General features: G+C 42.5%; 1 protein-coding gene across 1 annotated transcript; it reads right to left on the bottom strand.

Annotated features, from left to right (window-relative positions):
* Positions 1 to 1,365: 1,365 nt before the first annotated feature.
* Positions 1,366 to 24,702, bottom strand: LOC146172642 (15-hydroxyprostaglandin dehydrogenase [NAD(+)]-like). The gene is made up of 7 exons (XM_084583170.1): positions 24,526 to 24,702; positions 14,962 to 15,085; positions 12,281 to 12,387; positions 11,934 to 12,030; positions 11,076 to 11,152; positions 7,175 to 7,329; positions 1,366 to 1,783 (listed from the first exon to the last, which is right to left on the bottom strand). Exons 1-7 carry the CDS (start codon positions 24,622 to 24,624, stop codon positions 1,666 to 1,668), a joined length of 777 nt encoding a protein of 258 aa, XP_084439296.1. The 5' UTR covers positions 24,625 to 24,702; the 3' UTR covers positions 1,366 to 1,665.
* Between the last annotated feature and the right edge of the window lie 253 nt (positions 24,703 to 24,955).

The raw sequence follows: 24,955 nt of genomic DNA, 5'->3' as shown, positions 1-24,955 counted from the left end.
TATGCTTCTGGAAAGGTGTGATCAGCCGGGGAACCAAACAAGCTGATACTTTAAGCGTGTAACAAAAGTCAAATAATTTTTACCACATATTCCATATTAAGGTTGACATTTTGGGTTAGGTCTCGAATGGTTACGTGACTATTCTCCTAAATGGCGGCTTTTGCTTTCTGGATGGTGTTTTCGTCAACAGTTGTGGGGGGTAGCCTTAATTCTGCAGCCGTTTGTACAGAAGCGCAACCAGATTTGAGCGAACGATGTCAATTCACTACATCGTATGACGGCAAATCCTCCCCATAATTTCTTTTCGATCTCATTAAAGGTTTGCCTTGGAATACGGCTTTCAAGGAGAGGAATTTGATGACTGTTCTTTATTCCACTGGGAACATTGTCACACCTTCAGTGAGAGAAAATGAGAAACCTCTCGTAGGTCATATTTCAAAATTAGCGCGTAACCAATAAAAATGTGTATTATTGCACCTATGCTGTTTCAGCATCCTGAAAAAAAAAAAGAAATTGGTCAGGAGAGACCTTTAATGAAGGCCCGCCGTACTATAATGGAGAATGAACTAAAATAAATGATCTATTTTTCTGTTCTGTTTCATAAACCTTGTCTGTTGTCCACAAATACTTTACCGCGAAGGTACTTTTGTTCACTGGAAAGTATAAAGTAGGTAAGTATAAGCATTATAGCATTGTATTTACCTTTTATGTGTCTTCAATAAAAGGAGGCCACTGATTTTCAAATTTTATCTTTTATTAACACAGCTCCCATTATCACACCTTTGGACTGAGACGCTCATAGCCGACAGATGTCTCGTTTTGATATAATTAGTTTTGGGAGGTTTTAGCTATATAGCTTTTTATTATCATTGCAGACTCCGTGCTTGCCACCAATGAAGCGGCGAAAACGAATCCTAGAAGAAATCCAAAGAAATTAAGATAGAAGATCCCTCTTCGTTATGAACCACTGCATAGTTATGTCAAGTTATTTTTGTGACAAAAACTGTCTTGGTTTGTCTCGTAAAATTCGTGGCGAATGCGCTTTCAGTGTCAGCACATTGTCGTACGAAGGTGTTTTCATATTTTCTTTCTTTTTTTTTTTTGCATTCAAGTATGGCTTGTAAGTGGGGTGTTTGATTCGTGCAGATCGAACGAATAAATAAAAATGGGGTTAGAATATATAATTTTACTTATTTTTCATAAGGGAACGGTCATGCTAGGTATCTTCATGCGATAGAAAACCACTCTTGGTTCATCGTTTAAAATTATTGATGAATCAGTGTTGTTTTTGTACAAGTCGAAAAGCTGACAAAGACGATTTCGTGCCATCTCAAAGAGGGACCACATCATCGTTCACTCCTCGACTTCATTGCATCAGCCAAATTTTATTCATTTATTTGACCACACCCTTCATCCTTCATAGCATTTTTATGCCCTAAAGCAATAAACATCGCAAAAAAAATTGTGCCAGCGTTTTAGAGCTAGATTTTTCAAATTTGCATTGAACAAAAGTAAAAAAAAAGCTGTTCAGTTTATCTACATAAGCTCCGTTCCCCTCTTTAGTTACAATTAAGCCGAATCGGGGATTCATCGGGCAACGTGACTAGAGTTTAGAAACCTCTTAGCAAACCGCGCAGCAAAGGGCAGTGTGGATAACTCTAGCCATCATCTGACGCTAGCGAATTCATGGTAGACGAGTTCTTCATTGTAGAGGGCAAGTAGCGCGGCACCGTTGATTCCGTCCTGGATGAGTTTCGTGACACCCTTGGCGACGTTCTCTGGTCTGAAAAGGAAGCGGTTTCCGCATGTGCAAAGAGTTCGCTGCACAGGTTACATCACTACGAGAGTGCGCAGATTATATGCATGCGCTACGGCTTAAAGAATGACTGAAAGTAACCTCTCTTCTTCCTTTCATATGATTCCGGTTGTGCTTAGGAGTGATAGAAACAAACCAAACTGATTGTGTTCGTCAGTAGTGTTTGTACTTATAAACACAAATTTGTAAATGAAAGATAAGAATTAAGAGCACAAATGCAGACGTACAGCTGCAGATAGGTGGACAGGTGGCTGTTAACTTTCAACCACCGATTTATTGAAAAGCAGAATCTCGGTAACAGCACCGTGCATGTGGCCTTGCGCACACCTTTCCCATTCATAACCACGTTTACTTTGAAATTTAGAGGTGATAAGACTGGTGGAAGAAAAGGAGCAGAACAGATAAATGCAAAATAAATTATTACATCAAAAAGCGTGTTTTTTTAAGGGCTCATGTATAGTGAGGGCGCACTGACGCATCGGTTGCTATGAGTGATCTTCGTCGCTTCAGAGAATTGAGGTTTAATCCTTCCTTCATGTTGATCGATCATGAAAGTCTTTGACAGCAGAGAGCGTCAGACAAAAGAAACATACAGCCCTCAAAGAGAGCGTTCAGGCCGTTTTGGCTACCTCGCTGAAATGATCGTTGCGGTGGCAGAAACGCTGACAATAAAAATAAGAAGACGCTTGCAGAGATGGGCGGAAGAATGAACAGTAGAAGTGTTGCCGACAGACATTACGTGCATTGCGTGTCACACAGTCACAAGAAGGTTGAATAAAAATTTAAATTATGCGTTGTTTTTAAGGTGGCGTGCACACCGTCGAAGGGTTGCACCATACTGGCCGGCGTGGTTCAAGAGAATCCTGGTTGCTGCAGTGAGCACGAAGAAATATATGTTGTGTTCGACAAAGGGGCTGTCTACAACACTCCTTGAACTGTGGCCAAGTCTATATCAGCCAGACATGTTACAGAAGCATGACAATTTCTAGATAGTAGCTACGGTTCAGAATTTTCACTCCCCTGTAAGGGCAACCAATGCCGCCTTCTGCTATCAAACCCTTCTGTAATCGGTCGAGGTAAAGGAATGCTCTAAAGTTAGTTCTTCACATCGGCAAGGATTGGTCAAAGCGACCGATGCGTCAGTACACCTTCACTACCCAGAAGGACGGAGTTTTCCATGATCTTAAAATTTATTTACACCTTGTCTCCTTTGCTTCTACCACTTTTTTCCCTAAGTTTTAAAGTAGTGTGAATATGAATGAATATTCTCCGTGCATGCTCGTTGTTCTCGCTGGGATTTGGCCTTTCAATAAAGCAATTCTTGAAAGTTAGCGCTCTCCCGACCACTCCTATGCTTTTGTGCTTGTGCATTTACGCTTTTAATTTTCTTCGTGATTGAACAGTAGCCCTTATTAATCGCTTCTCTTGTGTTAGAAAATAAAATAAATATATCAATCATTACGATTAATAGCAATGCCATAGGCCCAGCACCTTCATGACGTCTAAAGGCGCGCGCTTGGCGGACCAGGTTAATTCAGACCTGAAGCCGGAGTCACGCATCAAAGTGAACAGCCCTATAGTGATGACATGACGAATGGTGTCTACGAGAGAAAAGAATGAAGATGAAGCTGCATGTACACCAAGGAGTTTTATATATCCTCCTTGATGTACACAGGTGTGAAAGATAATGTGCCAATCAGCGCTCACACTATTGATAACAATAAATAATTATAATAATTATTGAATAATGCTATTATATTTGTAAAATTTAATCACCGTTAGTTTGCCAACGACAGGGCGAATGTCTGTCATATCCCTCCAGTTCGAGCTCTCCTGTGCCAACTGGGGCACTTTACTCACCCAATAATTCTGAATTTTATCGACCCATTTCCCATTCTCCGCTTCTTCACTTCGCTTGCTTTAGCGTCCAGTGATTTGATCTTAGCGACCATTGGTTATATTGCCTTATCATTACATGTTCTCCCTGTGTCCATTTATTTCTAATTTCGACTGGAATGCCGTAAATTACTGCTAGTTTTCTGATCCGCTGTGTTGTCTTTCTGCGCCTTGACTTTAAAACTATCACTTTGCTATCCATAGTTCTCCGCACAATGTAAGCTCCGTTCCAAACGTAATTCACCACCTTACTTAACTGATAACAGAACAGGCGCTGTTGTTCAGGACCTGGCCTGTTTTGTGGCCTAGTGAATAGCTGTGTGCTTGGCTATCAGGTGGCGACCCAATGGTCTACGGGCAGCAACGAATTAAGAAACCTTGCTGGGTGAGGAGCGCTTATAAAACGTGCCATAAGGAGTAACTTAGGGTGCAAGGAAATGATGAAAGCAGCTGAGATTCTAGAGACAACACCTCCTGTCATACACCCTTGCAGTTACAAAGGGCGCGTACATAACTATCTCAGATGATGACAGATAATAAATTGGTCTCTGTATATGGAAAATTTGCTACCATATAACTCGCATACCATGCCCATTACTTCTTGGTTTCCACTAGAATGTCAGTGACTTGAGTTATTTCTCTGACCCACTCTGCACGTTTCCTATCTCTTAACGTTATCCCTACCATTTTTCTTTTCAGAGCCCTCTGCGTTGTTCTCAACTTAATTAGAACCCTCTTTGTCAGCCTCCACGTTTCAGCCCCATAGGTAAGTACAGGTAAGGTTCAACTGTTGTATACTTTCCTTTTGAGCGATACCAGCAAGAAATGGGCATGAGCAGAACATGTAGCGCGAAGAGAGGATAACCGATGGTCGCTTAGGGTAACAAACTGGACTCCAAGGGAAGGAAAGCTAGCAGAGGTCGGCAGAAAGTTAGGTGGGCGGATGAGGCTAAGAAGTTTGCTGGGGTCAAGTGGATGCAGCTAGCACAGGACCGGGTTAATTGGAGGAATATGGGAGAGGCCTTCACCCTGCTGTGGGTATAGTCAGGCTGATGATGATGATGATGATGACCTTACATACCTTTCAGGAGACTGAGCGCAGGTTTTCTTAAGTGTACCAATGCACGTTCTACACGAATTAACATGAAGCTTTTTTTATTAAAACATGTGTAGCATTTCCAGGGAACGTGGATGCCGATAGTGCGGTAAATGAGGGCAGCAATTTTAGAGCTGCGTCGTTCTTGTTGCAAATGTAACCGAGCGAAAGAGAGGCACGAGCCACGAGGGAGTCACGAACCAATGATAATTTTCCAGTAGTTGATAAATTCTCTTTGGCTCGTGTGAAATATGAAGAGTGCTTTGTTAGTGCACATACATACATGGAAACATCTCTCAAATTCTTTGCCTCAATATGTCGCAAAAACGCTGCGCTAAGTATTTGGATCGGGGAGTATTGTAATTGTCCATAGTGTTTTTTCTGCACTCTTGTTTACCCTTTGCACGATTTGATAAGCTCGATATAAAAACAGACAATTTTGGGCTACTGTGAACCACGCTTATTTGAGTTGAAAGCTCATCGCTAACTGGACACAGACAGCAATAGAACGGATATCTTTTCGCGGAGCAGATGAGTTTGGCTGCAGCTCTGTATTGGCTTGCTGTATAAACTGTTCGAACATGGTGGTAGTATAGTCAGTGTCACTCAGAGAAAAGCAGCTGTCAGCAGAGTGCAGCTAGAGTGAGATTTGACGCGATGGAAGCACTAAACTTAATACGGCGAGTCGAAAGAGTTCGAAGCAATAAGTAGAGTTGAATATTGATCAGGCAAGCTTCAGCAAAGTAGGCTTTAGTACGCAAGAGAGATCGGAAAGCTTACGCAAACCCTTCTCCAGATTCAGCAACAAAAATGCAGGACTGATCCCACCGCGAATAAATCAGCACATGAGCAAGTCTTGCATATGGTACGGACGATAAAGCCACATTCGTTCTATTTGCCCAGCACGAAATGGGAATTGCACGGCAGGTTTATGTTAGGAGTAGAAAGAGCATTACGGAAATGTTTGTCTATCAAAGCTATAGCTGGAACCCGTGCTCCTGATCCTTGTACTCAGATTAGATTCCCGGGCAAACCGACTTCGTCAATTAAAAACTGGGAGGCTAGCTGACCATGTGACACATGCCAGTCAAACCTGCACGGCTAAGTAGCTTAGGAAGAGTAAGAAAGCTGGCCGACTGCGATTTCAACGCCAGAGATTTTATAGCGCCGACCTTGCCAACGACGCTTGCACCTGGAGGTGAAGCCTGGAAAGCCATACCTTTAGTTTCGCCGCGAAATGAATGAAAAATGTGATGTTCTATTTTGCAGGCAATGAGCAGCTATCCCGAATGTCTGAAAACCTTATATCGTGCGCCGGCTATATGAGGTGTTGTTTGGAATTGCATAGAGTTGCAACGATTAAGGGTGCATGATACGATGGCCGGACATTTCAAACGACGTCAGACAAGGCGAAACGTGCATGCTATGATGGACGGGCACTTCAAAGGCCGCTAGGCGAGCAGGTAAGCAGAGAAAATGGCCGGTAAGCCCACACATTTTTCCGGAAAGGCCTTAGCAGTGAGTGGCTATGAGCCGGTTCTAGGAAGGCAACAAAGAGCTGGTGATTTATCCTTAATGATAATGAAGATGCAAAACATTTATTCCACGTAGTAAGTAGTTTGGCTCTCCTGGAAGGGCAGGGTTTTTGTAGCGGATGTCTTAAGCCTAGTCCGGTCGACCACTTGCGCTGGTTGTCCCGAGGGGTAAAATGATTTTCGGGAGGTCAGTTTTCCAAAGGAAAAGCATTGCGATACTGAATTTTGTACACAAAAAATGTTCAGTACATGCCTCGATGAATATGCCACCTCCCCATTCTTGCAAGAAATTTTCACGACTTCGATTTCGCTCTTAATCGCTCCTTGCTTTCCTTGCTTTCGGGTTGATGCAGGAAACTATTTGAACATGGCCGTAGTATAGTTAGTGTCACTCAGAGAAAAGCAGCTGTCATCAGAGTGCAGCTAGAGTGAGATTTGAAGCGATGAAAGCACTAAACTTAATACGGCGAGTCGGAAGGGTTAGAGAGCAATAAGTAGAGTTGAATATTGACCAGGCAAGCTTCAGCAAGGTAGGCTTTAGCACGCAAGAGAGATCGGAAAGCTTACGCAAACCCTAAGAAAAACAGCTTTTAGAGACGCTCTGTTTAGTAAATGACCTTTACCATTTGCGATGAAATGTGGACATTACACACACCCGTTTACAGTGTGCTCGGACGTCTCCTCGTTACGCCCCAACGTAACCTATCACGAAAGCATGGTGTCACGGTCACGTGATGTGGCGGGACCACGAGTTCGGCACGTGATGGGTTACGCAAATGATGTCGCGAGTCAGCCACAAACAGCTCCGATATAGAAGGGCCTCCCGCTTACTTTTGCAGGCCTCGACTGTAGTTCTCGCTGATGTAAGGCGTGCTCACTTCGATCTCCCGGCAGAAGCTGGATATGCCACGCCACATGTCCGTTTCAATGGGCTCCGGGCAGAGACAGCTTACCTTGACACCCGTGCGAGTGTAGTACAGGTCGCTCTGGAATAAAACGCGGCCACACATGCCTCAAGAGTTCCACAATGAATTCGTACATAACGTTAATAACCTCCTAAAACCTTTTGAGTAGCGGTTCATATAAATGTTATAATAACAAACATTATACTCAGTGGCACCATGAACCATGCGGAGTCAAATGCTCAGGGGTTCTTCTGAGGTAGCGCGACAACTGCGAGTGGCAACTGAACTGGCTAACAAGTTGCGTGCGCAAAAAACCAGAGCTTACCGCCACGACTTGATCACGAAATTATAAAAACACGTGAAAGTGTATCGTAGAAATAAGAAATCAGGCATAATTATTACCAAATAGTTTCCATGCGGTCCACTAAGAGAAGGTCAGAACTGATGACTTGCTCTCAGTCTAAGCAAGCCATGTAGCCATTAATAATAGCTGGCGTGTAAAATACATATAAATGTGTTTTTGAGATGGATCTTCACCACCTTTTATGGACATGCTGAGGAATGAAGTCGTCAAGAATAAGACGACTACAAGAGGTTGGACGGACAGCATGGACAGCATTAAGAGCCGAGGCTTGCTCCGGTTTCTTGAAGAGAATAATATACACGACATAATTTAAGGTAAAGACAGCCCCTTTCTTCGCCTCATGGCAAGTCTTCGAATAAAAAGAAAGGACAAGAAATGTGAACACTGCATATCAGGGAAAACTTGCAGTGTGTCTTTGTGCTGCACGCAACTAATTAATTGAGTTGTTTAGTAGCCAGTGAAAGTGCGAGCAGAGATAAAAGAGAGGGAATGATGATGCATAGGCTCCGTTGGCTACACTAGACAGTTTTAGGGGTATTAGAGGCAGAAAGAGCAGAAAGAAAATGCAGTTCGTTATGTGAATACGACGAGATCATGAATGTAGTTCATTACTGTAAAAGAATGGAAAATGTTTGAACCATGCTGCGTAATGAGAAAAAACTCGACGAAAGCTGACTTAATGCTTCAATCTACCTTTTGATGCTCTTAAAACATTTAAAATGCAAGAACTACAAAAGTTGCGGCAACGTGGCTCACCATACCTATTGAAGTGGACGTGTGGTGAAGTGCCTGGAGCTGGTCACGTGAACTCATTCGAGGATTTGTAGGCCCTCGAATGTTTACAGTCAGTTGATTGGGAAATAGGCAAGATATTTGCGGTCAGTGCTTTGAATTCGCACTAAGGACTTCGCCTAACAGGTTTAACTGTCGAAAAATAAATAACGCGCACAATAATAAGTCTACACAGGGTGATTGTTTTTTAAAGCTTACAGATTTTAGCGTCTGTTGGGCGGATCAGCCGCTTCACCTTCGGTGCCGTTGTCAATGTATAATCGAGTGAAATTGAGTAACGAGCCAAGAGCCACAAGATAGTAACGAGCCAAAGAGTGCTTTGTAAAGTACCTCTCAAATTTTTTGCTTGACTATATCGAAACATTCTTAAATAGCATTGCTCAAATTTCGCATTAAGGAGTATCGTAATCATCCTTAAAACCAAAAACCACTGGAGATATGTCAATGGGATTTGCTCATCTGGATAGAGCTCAGTGTTTAGGATAACAATTTACTAAAAAGACCTAATAGACTTTTTTTTTATATCAATGAGCAAAAATAAAGGCGATCAGTGCCGCAGGTGAGCCCACACTTTGAATTTTTTGAATCAGCAATGTAGTCCGAAATAACAAATGTGGAAAATGAGCATTACAGAGCTCTTTTGAGAGGGTTTTTCCGTGTCGATTATTTATAGAAAACATCACTCACGTTACTAATGCAGCAAATACAGACGTCACTTCTGCATTATTTGAGGAGGAGTAAACGGGACTTCGGTGGCCTTGCTGACAGCAGCAGTACTATTTCATGTACGTGCAGTGCCGAATAGCCAGATAAATGACCTCTCAACTGCACATTTTCGAGGTTCGATATTTTAGACTACATTACCGATTGAGAATAATGAAACGTTGGCCTCAGGATCCATATTGAAGGCCTTCAATTCGGTGGTATAATTTTCCCCTAAAATCAGAAATGAAGGTTGGTTGAATAATTTTATTGATTTATAGGTTTATCTATAATGTGCGTGATAGATATACTATATATAGTTATATATATAGCTGTGCCACTTGCGCGACATGTAAGTTGATGTATAATTGATATATACCGGGTGTCCCAGCTAACTTGAACCAAGGAATACAAAATAATACATTTGAGGTAGGTCAGTGAAACCAATTACATTCAACTGCCAGCCTCCTTGCGCACTGCAGGCAATTTTTTGTTTTGCAATGACTTAATTAGCTAATTATGTTAATTTTTCTAATTTAATAAATATCGACTTTAGACCAAACATGTGAATTGGAAACTTGTAGACACCTTCAGAAACCCCCATTCGAATAATAGCGATAAAGAAAGTCTCACGTGTATCTTTTTTTCTGGGCTTTAAAGAAAGCCCGCGAAATACAAATAATACCACGTGACTAGCGCATTTGTGCGCCGCGATTGTGGTGCTCTCAGTCGTGCGCAGGGTGCGCAGTCGTTTTCTCACATTGTCAGTGTCCACAGGCTCGAGAGTTTCCTTAGGACTAAGCAGCCGTGAAGGCCATTCCCGCACACAGGAGCAACAATGGCAGCGCTTCGCAGCAGGGTTGCTTCGAAGCAATAATTAAAGACTATGATACAGCAATGAGCCAGATAAATGATAGATGCTGGCGTTGCCTGCTGAAGCACATTGCTGCATTTAAATGCGCATCTACAACTTGCCGAGGAACACCTTGACCAAGTTGGGGCTGCTGATCATGGCACTGCCACTGGTTCGCATGTATGGCCCTCAGAATAGCCTGCCACCTACGATGTGTTAACCAGAGTGATATCTTCCTCAAACATAATAATGTGACTTGATTGTGTGTTTTTGCTTTAATAGACTCCGACGGTGCAAAAGAGAAGCTTTAAATAAAATGCATGCGTACTATATGAGCCCACTATTAAAACTGACCAAATTAGTTTATCTACCGTACCTTATATATTCAGGACATGATTGCCGTTCCATTTCGCCACTGTGAAATAAGGTCGACACGTCCTAGCGGCGGCAGGTACTGAAATGCACGATACGTGAAATTCCGGAGCATGCGTCAAGTGTGAAAGCGCGAGGCGAGCGTGTGCTCCTGGCTTGAAGCTGCTAAAATTCGCGATAGTTAGAGCGACCCGCTAATTACTATCTCGCAGCGTGTCCCGCAAAGGTGTATAGGCAGTTACATAGCGCGTGTATAAAAAAAATGGCCATTTTATCTTATTCGTCGTAATGCACGCACTAACTAAAAGCTAACGAAATGCGTACTGGATAAAGTGCTTGGATAAAGCTTGGAATTCTTTGGCATGTTTTGCGAAAACACGCTGAGATGCTTTGCGAGATCTAAATTTTAAGACGCAAGGCGAGAGGTTATTTGAAAAACTTCGCTTCTTTGTTTGGTGTACAGAGAGGAATAATACTCGTATCGGTAGCACTACCAAAGTTTATTTATCAGCAAAATTTGTTCCTCCACAATATGAAGCAAACTGTTGTGGAAACATTGTGTTCTCACTGCTGGTGCAAGCATACCGATCTTGTAGGTTAACTAGTGAAATGTCCAGGGAGAGGTTTTTGCTAGCTGCCGTAGTTCCGGTTAAAGAGTGAAACATGGGTTTCAAGGACGTTTCATCATATGTCGCACACTACACGAATTTCGTTGACGGGTGATTACATACTAGGCTTACTTACCCCGAACGCTCTCGTAAGCCCAATGACTCCGTACTTGGACGCGTTGTATGCTGGTATAGCGGGACAGGCAACCAAACCTAAAATATAGAATTTATTGTTACTTGTCACAATCTCATAAGCACTGGTTGATCGGGCCACATTTTTTAAGCATCGACAGATGCAAGTCAAAACAGCTTGGCCAGACTGACATTTAACTATTTGACAAGCATAGCAAGAACCGCCTAAAGCGGAAACTTCAACTGGGCAGTCTTACATGAAGTGATTAACATTCAGCGTGTTGCAGGAGTCCTTGTGTTATCTCATTATTGCTTGACAGTCTCAAAAAGCCTAAAAAACTGGGTGTGCGGGGTGGTTGTCAACTTAACAGCGGCAGGTAACGAAGCTTACACGAATAAGGATGATGGAAACAGAGGGTACTAAATATCATGGCTCACAGAGGAGAGGCTTCTTGATAACTCTGTGATTATCTTTCTACGCCTAAATAAAATGACAAACTTAACAGCACTGTTCTGTAGGCGACAATAGTGGTCAGCAATGATGCACTACGAATTGCCATCTTTCATTGAGGCGAAAACAAATACTGTCCCCTTTGCGTTTTTTCACATCCACAGCTGACCAGAACGCTTTGCGCTACTAAATTCACAGCCGCTGCATGTTAATTACGAGTGCTCATGGCTTTCATGGTACGTAAGACAGACCTGGAAAGGGTTTTGGCGGCTACTTAATGGTGTTGTAACTACAGCCACTTTCAATGTATTGCACAGCTTTCAAGTTTCTCTGCTGAATGGAACAGTTCAGCTTATTTGCACCCCAGTGCGCAGTGCATGTAAGCATGCAGTGAATAACAAAATGGCGTACCTGCTATAGAGGCGATGTTTATCACTTGTCCTCCCTCGCCACCTCGGTCCTTACCCATGTATTTCAGCGCCAAAAGGGTTCCAAAGTAGACAGCCAACTGTGGGGTGCAGGGAAGTGAAGAAATGGCGGAAGAATAGCATTGACATTAGTCACAATGCACTGTTTAATAATGTATGTATTGCGTCAGAAGGCAGTAAAGATATTTGTTGCAATGGTCTAAAACAGGAAAATGAAAGAAATTGAGAAGCAAATCGCTATCGGCAATGCAGCTGTTAGAGGGCATTACAGCAGACATGAAGCTGGAGAGACTCACATGAATTCAGTAATACCGAAGTGGCATGTCTTACCGTATTAATTTCGAACACTCTCCTCCATCTCTCTTCGCCAGCCAATCCAGCATTGTTAACCACGATGTCCAGACGTCCAAATTCCTTTTTCACTCGCACAAAACAGTCTTGAATAGAAAAAGAACAATGAGCGCTGATGAACCTATCTCAGTCGAATGCCTCTTTCAACGCGACAGCTACCATTTTCACATTTAGCACGAGTGCCTGAATAAGTTCATGGAATGCGATAATGACTTTTCATGGTGAATATCGTCAATTTCCTTCTCTCAAAGTGACTAAAAGGACGAAGTTGATTTCACAGTGAAAGCCGAAATAACTTTCTCAGGAGGGTTGCCCATGAGTAACTGCAAGTCTTCAATTTGAAGCCTTTGCACGCAAGTGCCACGGTACATTTCAAAGCCTCCTCCTAGAGTACTTCCAACAGAGAGTATTGGTTTCGCTACTTTTTAGACTGAAATATTTCACTTAATAACATACCAAAATGAATAGTAAACGTTGAGAGCTCTTGATTGCATGTTATCTAATAGGCCTCAAAATATACCACACCATATCAGATGTTCATACTAATATTTTTGTGTTCACTATCGAGTTGTCCGTATCAAGGATCATTTCCGTCTAGAAAACTTTGTAGCAGGCCACTAAAAGCCAGTGTTTTTTCTCATATGCGAAACGTTCTTCTAGTGTGCTAAGTAAATCGAGCAAATAACAACATGCCTTTCTTGTTTTCTTGTCAAAGTTGGGGGTTGGCTACGGGCCTTGAATTGAAAGGTGGTTGTAAAATGGAGTTGATGCGGCATTGGCAGGCTTTGAACGAGCAAATTCCGAAAAGATCGTTATTCATTGCTAAATCTACACTGACCGCGTGGCCATGCTAGCGTCACGCGTCTCTGCTTCCTGTGTCGTAGAAACGGCCGCCCAGCTTTTCCACAGGGTGTAATTTAGGGTATGTCGGGATATTCGTTTGCTTGCGAAATACCGTGCTTTGAGCTAATTTGAAAGCACTGAAGCCAATTTATTGCTGCTTAGGGTGGATAAGCTTCGTTTATCTTTATTTGTAGATTAATCGGACCTATAGAGTGACGAAATACCGAAGCAGTGACGCTAGGAGGTAAGAAGTGAACTCCGAGAAATGCTGCCATGTGCGTGGTATGAGACTTGCCACAAGGTAATTTCCGACATTTTACATTCATAGATCTTAGAAACGGTATTGTGCAGTGTTTCCTTCATAAATTATTGCGAAAGGTGTATGCATATATCGAACTAGGAAGCATAATTTAGTGAAATAGCAAACCAGGCTAATAGCGTAAAAATACGCAGTTGCTCCAAATTTATTCTTTGGATGGAAGATGAAATACCAAACCGGCTCATGTAAACTTATTTTCATTACACGTTGAGACTGCGATTGCATAAAAGTGATGTCCGGTCGGCTTGCTTTTTTCCCTCTGTTATTGCCGCTCGCTGCATATGATGAGCCTCTGCAGCAGCCAGGACACCATTTCAGCGATATATCCTCACCGGCCTTGGAAATTTTCCACTGCGGCAATCACCTGCGGCATTAATTTTGTCTCCATTTCCATTTGATACAGGGAGCTTTCTATACACGTCTGCGTATACCCATACCCAGGCGACATGTGCGTAAGCGACACATCAATTGTTTTAAAGAACTGTGAAAAGATATTCCTGGAGCGCGCCTTATCAGGTCGTTCCTGAGCTTTAGGTGACACCTACGCATGTGACTACAAAACTATTTAAGTACGTTTTCTTGCATGCAATAAAATCAGTTGGGAGTTGGCGCTTCGTCCTGTCACGTACCTTTGTGTCTGTCGGTTTTTTGCGCCTTAAACTATTTTAAATATGAACCAAAACCAACTAGCCCAGCAGCAAGTGCTTTTAGACCCAACCGCAACTTCAACCAGTCACAGAGTTCCTATCGCCCTCATCAATGCCACGTGACCAGTGCACCTGACAACGCTGCTATGTCATGCGATATCATAACGTCATGCACATCACTGACCAATCAGTGAATTTTACTACAGATGACTCTGCCAGGCGTCTCAGGGTTCTTGTTTCTTCTCGATACTAATGCTTAAATTAACTGACCGAATGAAAGTTACTAACGTGCGCAGAGCTCAGTGTTTCGTTATTGTTTATTTAGTATTAGTTCGGTGTCTCTCTCAAGCAGTACTTGTAGTAGGATAACAAGTAGCAAATGGGTTGTTTTGCGTTTATTTTCTTTCGCAAAGCCTACGAACTAAGAACTATTGAAACTATTTCAAGATACTTTCACATAAACTACACGTGATTCTTCGTCATCAGGTAAATGGCTAGGCGTAAAGGGTCTGTTGGGTAACGTGATCCGGCAATCTGATTATCTAATCGATACGAGTGAGTCATACGGATTTGCTTGGTGATGACTTTCTTTAACGATTTCGATTTCGCAGGAAGAAAAGAATTTTCAAATCAGCAGCTATCGTTGCAAAACTATTTTTTTTTCATGACTAAAATCGATTGGCATGATTTGCATAAGGTATTGTGAAGATACCGACTCACGCGTCCTGCGTTTTGTTCACTTGCATCGTATAGTTGCATTAACTACAGCGCTTTCGTACCGCGAACGCCTTTTTTGCACAAAATTGACAACTATCTTAAGTGAGAATGTCAGTAAGTACAGAAAGACTTACCCTCAAATGCTTCATCGTTCGTGACGTCACATTTTATAAATATGAGCCGATCTCCACCGTACTTGCCCCTGAAGTAATGTTCAGTTCTGATCCCCACAGACTCGTTCATGTCTGCAAACGCAACCTGGAAATAAAGTTATGCATGATGTGAATCCGCCGCCTTGGAGTAAACTTATCGTAAACTTGAAAAGCACGCAACCAGGACAGCGCCATTTATTTAACATATTGTCTGCTTCTCCCATATGTTAGTGCGTTACACCGCACCTATGGAGTGATCAATGTACTGACATGAAGGCTACTTGCGCTCAGTAACCGAAATCTAATTCGCTTCATAGAGGAGATTTTGCTTTGCGATTAACTTACTGTCACACGTGAAGTTATTTTCTAAAGAAAAGCGCCCCACCATCGGGAGTATATTAAGTATGAGGGCATATTTTAATTTGATTCTGCTGAGACCTTTGCCTGCTCGAGGTAGTGTTTGTCTTGCTAATCTGTAGTGACTAGGAATATCTTGAAACTTGTTCAGATCCTCGCTATGAAGGGGCTCTCTGCTCGACGACTCCTCACTGTAATCCTGGTGTGTCAGTCCTCGGGCCAATCCGTGCGCTGTCTCGTTTACACTCAGGCCTTCGTGGACCGAATTCCACACGAGGTTAATTAGCTCTGCCGGCGGCGTTCAAGCAGCAAGAATTTTGGCTGCTTCGGCAGATACACCCTGCGTGCTTTGTAGTTTCGGATAGAAGATTAAGAATCGGTTATAACCACCCTTACATTCTGTTGAATTAGGGCCAGCGCAATGACCCAGTCACTGTTTCGTTGGGCTCTGTCGGATGCTGCAGCACGAGACTCGGTCCCCGTCTGCCCTGGTTGCTACGGCTACGAAATCCGTTCTGCGTTCGTCTTCCGCCCCGTAAACCATGTTCTGTCTGTGGGTAGCTTCTCTTTTTTTTTTTTTTTTTTTTTGAGCGCTCGCTCTGCTCTTTCTTCTGCCTAGCAGAAAATGAAATCATATGCAGAAAGATGCAGTGGTTTTTTTTTTCCAAACTCACTCTTACTAAGCAGATGGAAACCAGCGATCCCCATGACCCGAGGTGTAAACACTGTAACGATATTGCAGGCATAATCCACATGGTGTGGACATGCCATATACAACAAACCAGACATGAATATAGAGCCATGGGGGGTTTTAAAGGTCATTCACAAGAAGATCAAACGAAAGTCATCCATCTAGCCCTGGACAAAGGCATTCCAAGGGATTACAGGGGATTCCAGCCTGCTGAAAGGGAAGGAAGATCGCAGTCAAGACTCAAGTCTTTATCATCCTCTGATTTCTTGACGGGTGCAAATAAGGTTATTAATGCGTAAGCATTAAGTGGGTACGTCGGCAGGTTCTTGTCGTCACGAGTTTGTCCACACAATTACTTTCGAAAGAAACGAGTTGTAAGAAAAAGAATGGTAGCAATGGATAAAAGATGAAAAAATCTCGCCGGGGAAAACATTTGGCGTGTTGGGGTTAAATAGGCAATTGACTGGAGCCAATTAAGTCAATAAGATATCGAAATAGCCGGGAGGGGTAATGACTATGTCCAAATGGGGTCACATGATACTCGACTTTTGGTGGCGTAGGCCTAAATTCAGGTAGCGAAAAATTTAAAATGTTTGAACGTGAACGAGCGGGAAAGGGCGTGATTCGCGTATACAAATGGCTGGGAATGGTTAGAAAGTGTGTAAAGAGAGGTAATCAACCAACTGCAGTAAGAAAAATTTCGAGACCGCTGCAGGTGAAAGCCTGAGCGTTACTGCGGCACACGTTACGTCGCGCGTCCCTCGTTGAACCCAACCAGCGTTCCGCTGAACGCATCAAAGTTCACTGGCGTTCTATATTGGTTTACAGGAAAGGAAAAGTGAAGTGTTAGTCACTCGCGGAATCCCGCTGACACATCTCGTGGCCAGCACAGCAACGCTCAGGCTTATGCATTTATTCAGTGCAGATCCTCCACTGTTCTCGGAAATTTTTCCATCCTATAAGTTACTCGAATAAATCCAGAAGTAATATAGGGAGTAAATCACTATTTAGTCTTTCATTGGTTATTGTGGTACACCTATGGGGCTGAAACGTGGAGGCTAACCAAGAGGGTTCTGCTTAAGTTGAGGACAACGCAGAGGACTATGGAACGAAAAATGGTAGGTGTAACATTAAGAGATATGATGCGTGCAGAGTGGGTCAGAGAAATAACTCAAGTTACCGATATTCTAGTGGAAATTAAGAAGAAGAAATGGACATGGGCAGGACATGTAGTGCAAAGAGAGGATAACCGATGGTCGCTTAGGGTAACAAATTGGATTCCAACAGAAGGAATGCGTAGCAGGGGGCGGCAGAAAGTTAGGTGGGCGGATGAAGTTAAGAAGTTCGCAGGGGTCAAGTGCATGCAGCTAGCACAAAACCGGGTTAAGTGGAGAAATATGGGAGAGGCCTTCGCCCTGCAGTGGGTATAGTCAGGCTGATGATGATGATGGTAATTGTGAAGACTTACCGCTGGAAATATTCATTCTGTAGTGCACAGAAGAAATATTAATGAGATGGCGTTAAAAGCATCGTGTCGCAGAAATCCCGGATTCGGCGTTGTCATGGCAAAGCGAGAATGATCAAGAAGCAAAAAATAAAATTGCTTGTAGAGCCACTGAATCCAAAGCGGTACTACAGATTGCGAGGCGAGCACGCAACCACTAAGCTAAAGAAATGTGTTTATTTGATCCGAATAAAGGCGGACCTAGCATATGCATTGCCTATTGAAAAAAATCTGTATATAGGACCTATTCATATGGGGTTATTGGACATGGGAGTTGTGGGAGTTGAGGGAGTGGTAGGAGTAAACGGAGTAGTAGGAGTCGCAGGCTATGTGCGTTGTAGAATGTGGTCAGCGCCCCTCGTTGTGAGGAAAATGAGGATGCAGGCTAAGAAGATGTTCAGGTAAATAAAAAAATGCACGTTAAGAAAAAAAATGAAAAAAAAAAATCTTGCCGCACCGGGAATCGAACCATGATCTCATGGATTACACCGTATACCAGCCCAGCACGCTAACCTCTACACTACGGCGGCAGATGGTTTGTATGCTTATATTCGTCGTTCTCTATTGCGATTTTCTGTTTCGCACTTTGCATCTTTTTCTTACGTGCGGTCGTCCTTCGACGATTGCCCTGTAAACACACTGAACTTTTTTCTTTTCTATCAATACACATAGGCAATATCATCTATTATTCAAACGTATCAGTGTTTTGCACGTACACCTAAGAATATGCGAATATGTTACGTACTGGCTACTTTGTCGCCGTGTTAAAGTGCATTTTTCTTTCTACTACAGAGATACCTCGTACGGATCCGCTTGTCATATATATGACCTTTTAACTTCCCATGCTGCCAGCGGAGCAGCGGCGGCGGTATTTTACTTCCCATCACTCCCTTTGAATATGAAAACCCTTAATAAGCATCGCTGTTGATATGCAGCTCTCAATGAATGGTTCGGTAGGCGGCGACGTGTGTTTTGAGTTATGCTCGAACATACTTATGTTCATGTGGAAAGGCGAATTTATTCCCTGCACTTCCGTATTGCAGACTCGTCATCAGTTACAGATATAAACGTGCGTCATAAGATCGGAGGACGTGCAGCGACTATTGATTGTAATTACCGCATGCGCTCACAGCAGCGCATGCAGAAATCGAAATGTAAAACAAACTTTCATGTTCATTTCATTCAAATTTGAAAAAGGCTTTCTTGTTTTTAATTCTTGATTGAATTTAGCGGGGAAACCGCATGCGTATATCAAACTTTGCCTTTTCAAACTTCAATAAACAATTCCTGATTAAGGAGCCCATCCAACTCCTGTATCATGGTACACAGGACCTATTCACAACTCCGATAACTCCTAATATATATCCCACATGTGATATACAGGAGATAAAAGAGTCTGAAAAGGAGTAACAGGACCTATATGCATATCCTGCGCGTCCTCCTACTAGTCCTGAATGCGTCTTTATGGGTCCTTTATGCCCCATTTCGGCTCCTGCATACTCCCATATTATTTCATACAGGACCTATTAAAACCGCAAATAGGTTTTTTCAATAGGTAATGAGCTGGTGCTTATTTAGAAAAAATTAATTACGTAAGTAATAGTTAATTAATTAGCAAAGTACACTTTCGACGGTTTTCCGCTTTGCTTACTTGCGACTGTAGCGCTGGCGTGCGGCGCTCGCTGGAAAATCCTGCGGTCGTACGGCGCTACAGCAACAGATGGAAGTGCGAGCGCCATAACGTAACGTATGCAAGGAAGCGAAGTAGACGTGCTTATTGAATGCATGTGCGATGGATGCGGTGTCATCTATCAGTTCGGAGCGCTTGTATGAGTCTTCTTCTTTTGCGAGTGATGATAGTTATCTACATCTGCTCCTGGACGGCGAAGGGGTCATAACGTTATCGCTTTCAAATTTTGAAGGCTCAGTGTAAGTGTCCTCTAAGTCTTTTACCGCGGTTTTTGCGAGGCATAAGAAATAATTGTGTACCTGGAGGCTATACTCTACCAAAGGTTTTATGCACTGCATTATCAGTGGTTCTATTTATAGAGTTCATATCTTGCTGCTCCGTTTAGATGATGTACGAACTAGTTTCTAGGGTAGATCGAGGACGTTCGTCAAGCTTGTAATGAATAATTTTTCCATCAGTTTAAATGAATGATTCAAAGTAGAAAATAAGGTTTCAGAAGAAAATGTTATGCAATAATTATATAACGCGAAAATGCTTCTGGACAATTTCGCAAAGAAAGAACTGAAAAATTGTGTGGGTAAAAGACACTGATAATTTCTTAGAGGGCTTGTATTAGGAATGCCTGTTATGTTTTCTTCCTATTATTTATACACACCCCGTACGTCCCACTCAATGGGTATAACAAGAAGGGTGGGAAGATTCATAATTATTATTTTGATGGATGATGTCAAGATGGTAACTCGAGCTCTTGTTTGATCGCGTTTGGCAGGTCATTCGTCCTTGGCTATATGAGTAAAAAGTGATCCAGAACAGCAGCTTGGTCTTGTTGGTTATTCATCTTCAGGTAACAGCGCAAAAACATGGATGGGACACAAGAGAAAGAACACACAACGAGCGCTCGTGTGTGTTCTTGCTCTTGTGTCCCATCCATGTTTTTCGCGCTGTTACCTGATGAAGACAAAATGATAGATTCCCAAATATCGTGAGCGAGGAAGGGTGGACGGCTTTCCTCTAACTTAAGAGATGGACTAGTAAGACTTATAGAAAGGTACAGCCTGGGAAATTTTCTAGATCTTAGCAGAGAGGGGAAGTAAGCGCTGTATCAAATCGTCAGCAAGGCACTTGACAGCATGACGGCCAGAACATTGACAACTCATGCTTATTGATGGTAGTCTTATTTATAGGTTTCCATATGCACTGCGCATGTCGCTTACTGTGTCATTAGGCTATCACACAAGCCTGATGCCTGAAGCAAGTGCTATGTTTTTCTTCAATGACATATTGTAATAATACATCGATAATGTGAAGATTGCTACGCGATTTTTACTGATTCGAGAACTGTCGAAAGATGATGTTGATGCAGGCCCCAAAACAAAACTGCTTATCCAAGCTTTGACCTAATAAATGTTACTTTAGCTATAGTACATTTACCGACCAGAGTGCTAGTCCTAGAACTCATTCGAAGTAACTAAAAAATTTAACGGCTTCATTACTGACCTTAGCTACGAGAAAAGGCCAATGAAGATTATCAGGAAAAAGATACCTAAATATTTGTTTCTTGTTACTGCGGTCATTTTTAGATTGTTCATAAAATAATTTGAAAACATTATGAATAATGTAAATGGAACGATAAAAGAGACTTTTTCTTGACATTTAAACATATTAATCATTTGCAACAGCAGGCTAATCTGTGAAATATGTCATAGAGAAGAAGAGGGAGGTCTCACTTTAATTCAATAGACGATAGACGATGCAATTACCTGCGAACATGCCTACGTAAGAACGTAATAAGTAGGTAAATTGTTTATATCTATAAAGAAAATCAGAGACTATGAAGCTGTATTAAGGTGCCCCAGGTAAAAGAGCGGAATAATAAGATAAACATTTATGAGAGAGTGAAAGGGCTGCCTGTTATTCGCTAGAAAGCTGAAAATTCTATCTGAAGCTACTTTTAGAAGGTATAGGTGCGAATTTTAGGAAAAGGTTTTTCTGAGGAATGTTGCCACATATTTCGTTTCTTAAATACAGAAAAGAGGGCGTCCGCTGCTAAATATGTCCTTAATGAGGACAAGCCGAATAACTGCGTGTTGCAAGGCCGACCTGTCAAGACGCCCTGATGACTCGGACGAAAAAAGTGAATAGGCACAAGGGCTTTTTATTATATACGCGAAAATATATTGCATGTGCCTCGAGTTTCCAAATAAGGGTGTTAGATATCGAGTACCAATTATGGCAGGAAGATCAAGGCCCTTTTTTTTTCGGGACTGGAATGACCTTGCCCATTTTCTGGTTTGGTCTGGTCTTTGGGGTTTAACTTTTTAAAGTGACACAAGCTATGAGAGACATCGTAAGGGAGGACGGCGGAAATTTAGACCATCTTGGGTTCTTTAACGTGCACTGACGTCGCACTGCACGCGGACGCCCCTCCGTTTGCCTACATCAAAACGCAGCCGCCGGCGGTCAGCTCCCCATTTTCTATCCATCAGTTATGGCACCTGAAGAAAGAAATTGCTGAAAAGTGCGACTATACATGTTATAAGGTTAACTTCAAAGAGACGATTCTTGGGTTCGAAGCTGCCTTTTAGCATAGCGGGAAAGTTAAAGGAACGAAAATCAGGAACTTCATCAACTTGTTCACGAGAGAAAACTGAGGTCAAGGTTAACTTCAAAACTTTCCTAACGTACGATCCGCGATTGGACTGTTATTAATTCTTTTATTCTTTTTTCTTTTGGCGGCTTGAAAAGGTCCCTTACATTTTTTTTTTTTTTTGGCGGAGGCGTGTTGATGCGGTTATAATCCATAGTGATTGAAAGCATTCGGTCAAAGAAGGGGTTGGTATCTCTTTTTGGATTAGAGGCTGCATTACGTCTTTAAATAGCAGCGAATCAGTTTTCACGACATGTTCGTGAAAATTTTTCAGGAACCAAGTTTGCAAAGTATTGTTCGCGGGCAATGTTCATTTGACCTCTTTAGCCTGTAGCCCAGCTCCCGGCTAATAATATTTTAACCTCTTTGATCTCGAAGTCCAATTATTATTGTTATTCCTTGAGGTGCGGTATTAGTTGAAAAATGAGGCGTAGATCGCCCACTGATCACAACCCTTGGCGAGTACAAAAACGACGTCAAGGTTTCTGCCTGTGAAGCTAGCATCAGATCAGGTAGATGACTGAGCACTTTGTCTACATGACCTAGCGACCATGAAAGTTATACAAAATGTCCGGCACCTGTCATGAAATTGTGCGCAAATAAGTTTGGGTTACACCTATTCATTTCAAATAAATTAAAATCACCTAGCATAAAAGGAGAATCGTGTAGAGCTTTTGAGCAAGTCTGTGAAAGCTCCATCTTCTTTAAGTGTATTCGACGTCGAGTTTAACGGGTGGTCCCATAGCCCAGGTTTCCAGCAGCCACAGCTGGAGCGTAAGACCGATCAACCAACTGGATTTCTTCGTTCAGGTCCTTACTTGGCAGCGCGGCGTGACTCATTGTGCTCCGGGGTTCTGTATGTGTAGAACTGTTCTTCTTTTCTGACAGCCGCACGTTGTGTGGTATAGGCCCTTGTAACAAGGGCATATATCTTGGTACGTGGATGCTGTTAGGAGTAAAACGTCTTGCGGTTGCCTCCCGTGGACAAACTGCTCGCTGTTTAGTGCAGCGTTTAGGGATATAAGGAAAAACTTTGTGGTTCTCGTGAAGGGCTCTTTCATGTCACCATACATGTGTCATATCAGGTCATTTCCCAGTTAGTCTGCCCATACCCATTTCACGGGAGTAATGGGTGCCTCTATTTGTCGGCTTTGACTGCAAACTTCAACTTCGTATAAAGCGCAAGGTCAGGAAGCCACCGAGGACAACGGAGTCCTTACTCTCGATACCTTTCATGATTCCCCAATCAAAAAGCTTCGCCATTTCTTGCCTGCGGTGGGAAACGAAGCAATGAACCAGATTTCGCTGTCGGAGCCACGGTAGCAAGCGTAGATCGCTGTTGGTGAAAATGAAGGCTTGGAAGAGATAACGAGTAATTTTTAGAAGTGCCAGTCATAATTTTACTGATTTTACTGGTTAAAACTGATTTTGCTTGTCGTGGCATTTGTTTTATCTAAAAAATGTTTTCCTTTTTTTTCTTAACAATTCAGGGATCTTGGTTTGTATATGGCCAGTTTTTTTTTTTTTTTCATTGGCACTGTCCAAACGCCGCCTTAGATATGCTGCTACGGACTGAAAACAATGCCTAATGAGAGCTTTTATTTGGTAGCATTTCATCCGTAGATGTAGATCAGTAAAGTAAAGGACGGCTAAGTTCTTCATAGCAGCATTGGTTAGGTTAGTATGGCCATCACGTTTAGGTGGGCGGCTCGTAATGTTGGCAGAAAGGAATGAGAGCGAGGTCGACAACATAACTTCCTTACGACACTTAGTTTATTACTATAATGTCTACAGGATTTGCCCTTGCCATTACTTAATCTCGCCTCTGGTGTCAAGTAGTATTATTGAGCGTTTAAATCATAAGGCCAACTTCAATAGATTCGTTACTAAGCAAAGCGAATGATATTTCGGGTTTGTAGCGGGTATGTGTATATTATTTATTTACATTTAAAACATGTGCTAGTATTGCCGCCAGCCGCCTAAACTCAGTGAAACAACACACTGCGTCGACACCACACTAGCTTGTAGAACCAGAGCCATATTTACGCACGTTTCATATCAGTCGTGTAAGATAACGTCAAGTACGCGCATATATGTTTGTTTACTTTACTTATCACCATAAAATGGTTGCAAACAATGCGGCAATACGGTTGCACATCAACATACAGTGATGCTTGGGGTTCAGGATTTAGAAAACCGTTCCAAAGTTTAGGTGAGACTAAAGATTTTTATCACAATATTTCTCGAACACTGACGGCGTTGAAGCCGTGCTAAGAAAAATGCTGTCGCTACGATCGCTATTACAAGTAACTTGCACAGTCAAATATTTAATTCAGTTATTTGTTATGCATCTAAAATCTTGAACAGAGGAAGACTTAATTATCACCCAAATATTATTTTTTGAGTTTTCTTTGTGTTTCATCATACCATACGATACACTTAAACTGTTAAACCTGACTTTTTTGCTTTGAGGTGCTCGATGCAGGACCACTACCGGCACCCCAGAGAACATTGTGCCATTACATAACCTATCATCTAACTTCTCGACGCTACCCTCCGCTAACTGATATGCCATTAGTAAAACTTTTGAAAGAACCTTCTTAATATGACGCAAGCGGCGTTAGGTGCTCGGAGGAGAGCCTCAAAGCCAAACTCACCTTGCTGCCTTGCTCAAGGAGCTGCTCGATGATGGCTTTTCCAAGCCCCATGGCACCACCTGTCACAAACGCAACTTTTCCATTCAGAAGGTCACTCATCCTGAGAGACCATGAATTGTACGCTCACGCAAGGAGCAGCAACTCGGTCGTGGGTTGGAAGCGTGTTAGCGGATGTCTCACTTTAGCAACTCTACACGGCCTATCTTTGGGCTGGTCGCGAGCGCAGAGCTATCCGCTACGAAAGAAGCACTATCCTTCTGGTCTGATAAGGCCGAAGCGTGGACCCTGGTCTCCGAAGGCAGTTGCGTTGCACCATGCCCTCGTACATCACCGCACGCAGCTCTTATCGCTGTTTTTGGAATCGTCCGGCTCGTTCAGGAAGCCTTTGAAGTGAACCTTAAAGGGAGAGGTAAAAGAGAGAAAGAGAACA

Source organism: Amblyomma maculatum, chromosome 11, assembly GCF_055883805.1.
Source record: "Amblyomma maculatum isolate TAMU_Amacu chromosome 11, ASM5588380v1, whole genome shotgun sequence".
Taxonomy (NCBI): Eukaryota; Metazoa; Arthropoda; class Arachnida; order Ixodida; family Ixodidae; genus Amblyomma; species Amblyomma maculatum.
This window is presented reverse-complemented; position numbering and strand designations above follow the sequence as displayed.

Bases quoted from the DNA above. Each gene is read 5' to 3' on its own strand.
- LOC146172642 (XM_084583170.1), bottom strand. From the start codon at position 24,624: ATGAGTGACCTTCTGAATGGAAAAGTTGCGTTTGTGACAGGTGGTGCC. The intron at 15,086-24,525 runs GTGAGTTTGGCT...CTTTATTTCCAG, and splicing joins TCCTTGAGCAAGGCAGCAAG to GTTGCGTTTGCAGACATGAA. The intron at 12,031-12,280 runs GTAAGACATGCC...TGCACCCCACAG, and splicing joins GAGTGTTCGAAATTAATACG to TTGGCTGTCTACTTTGGAAC.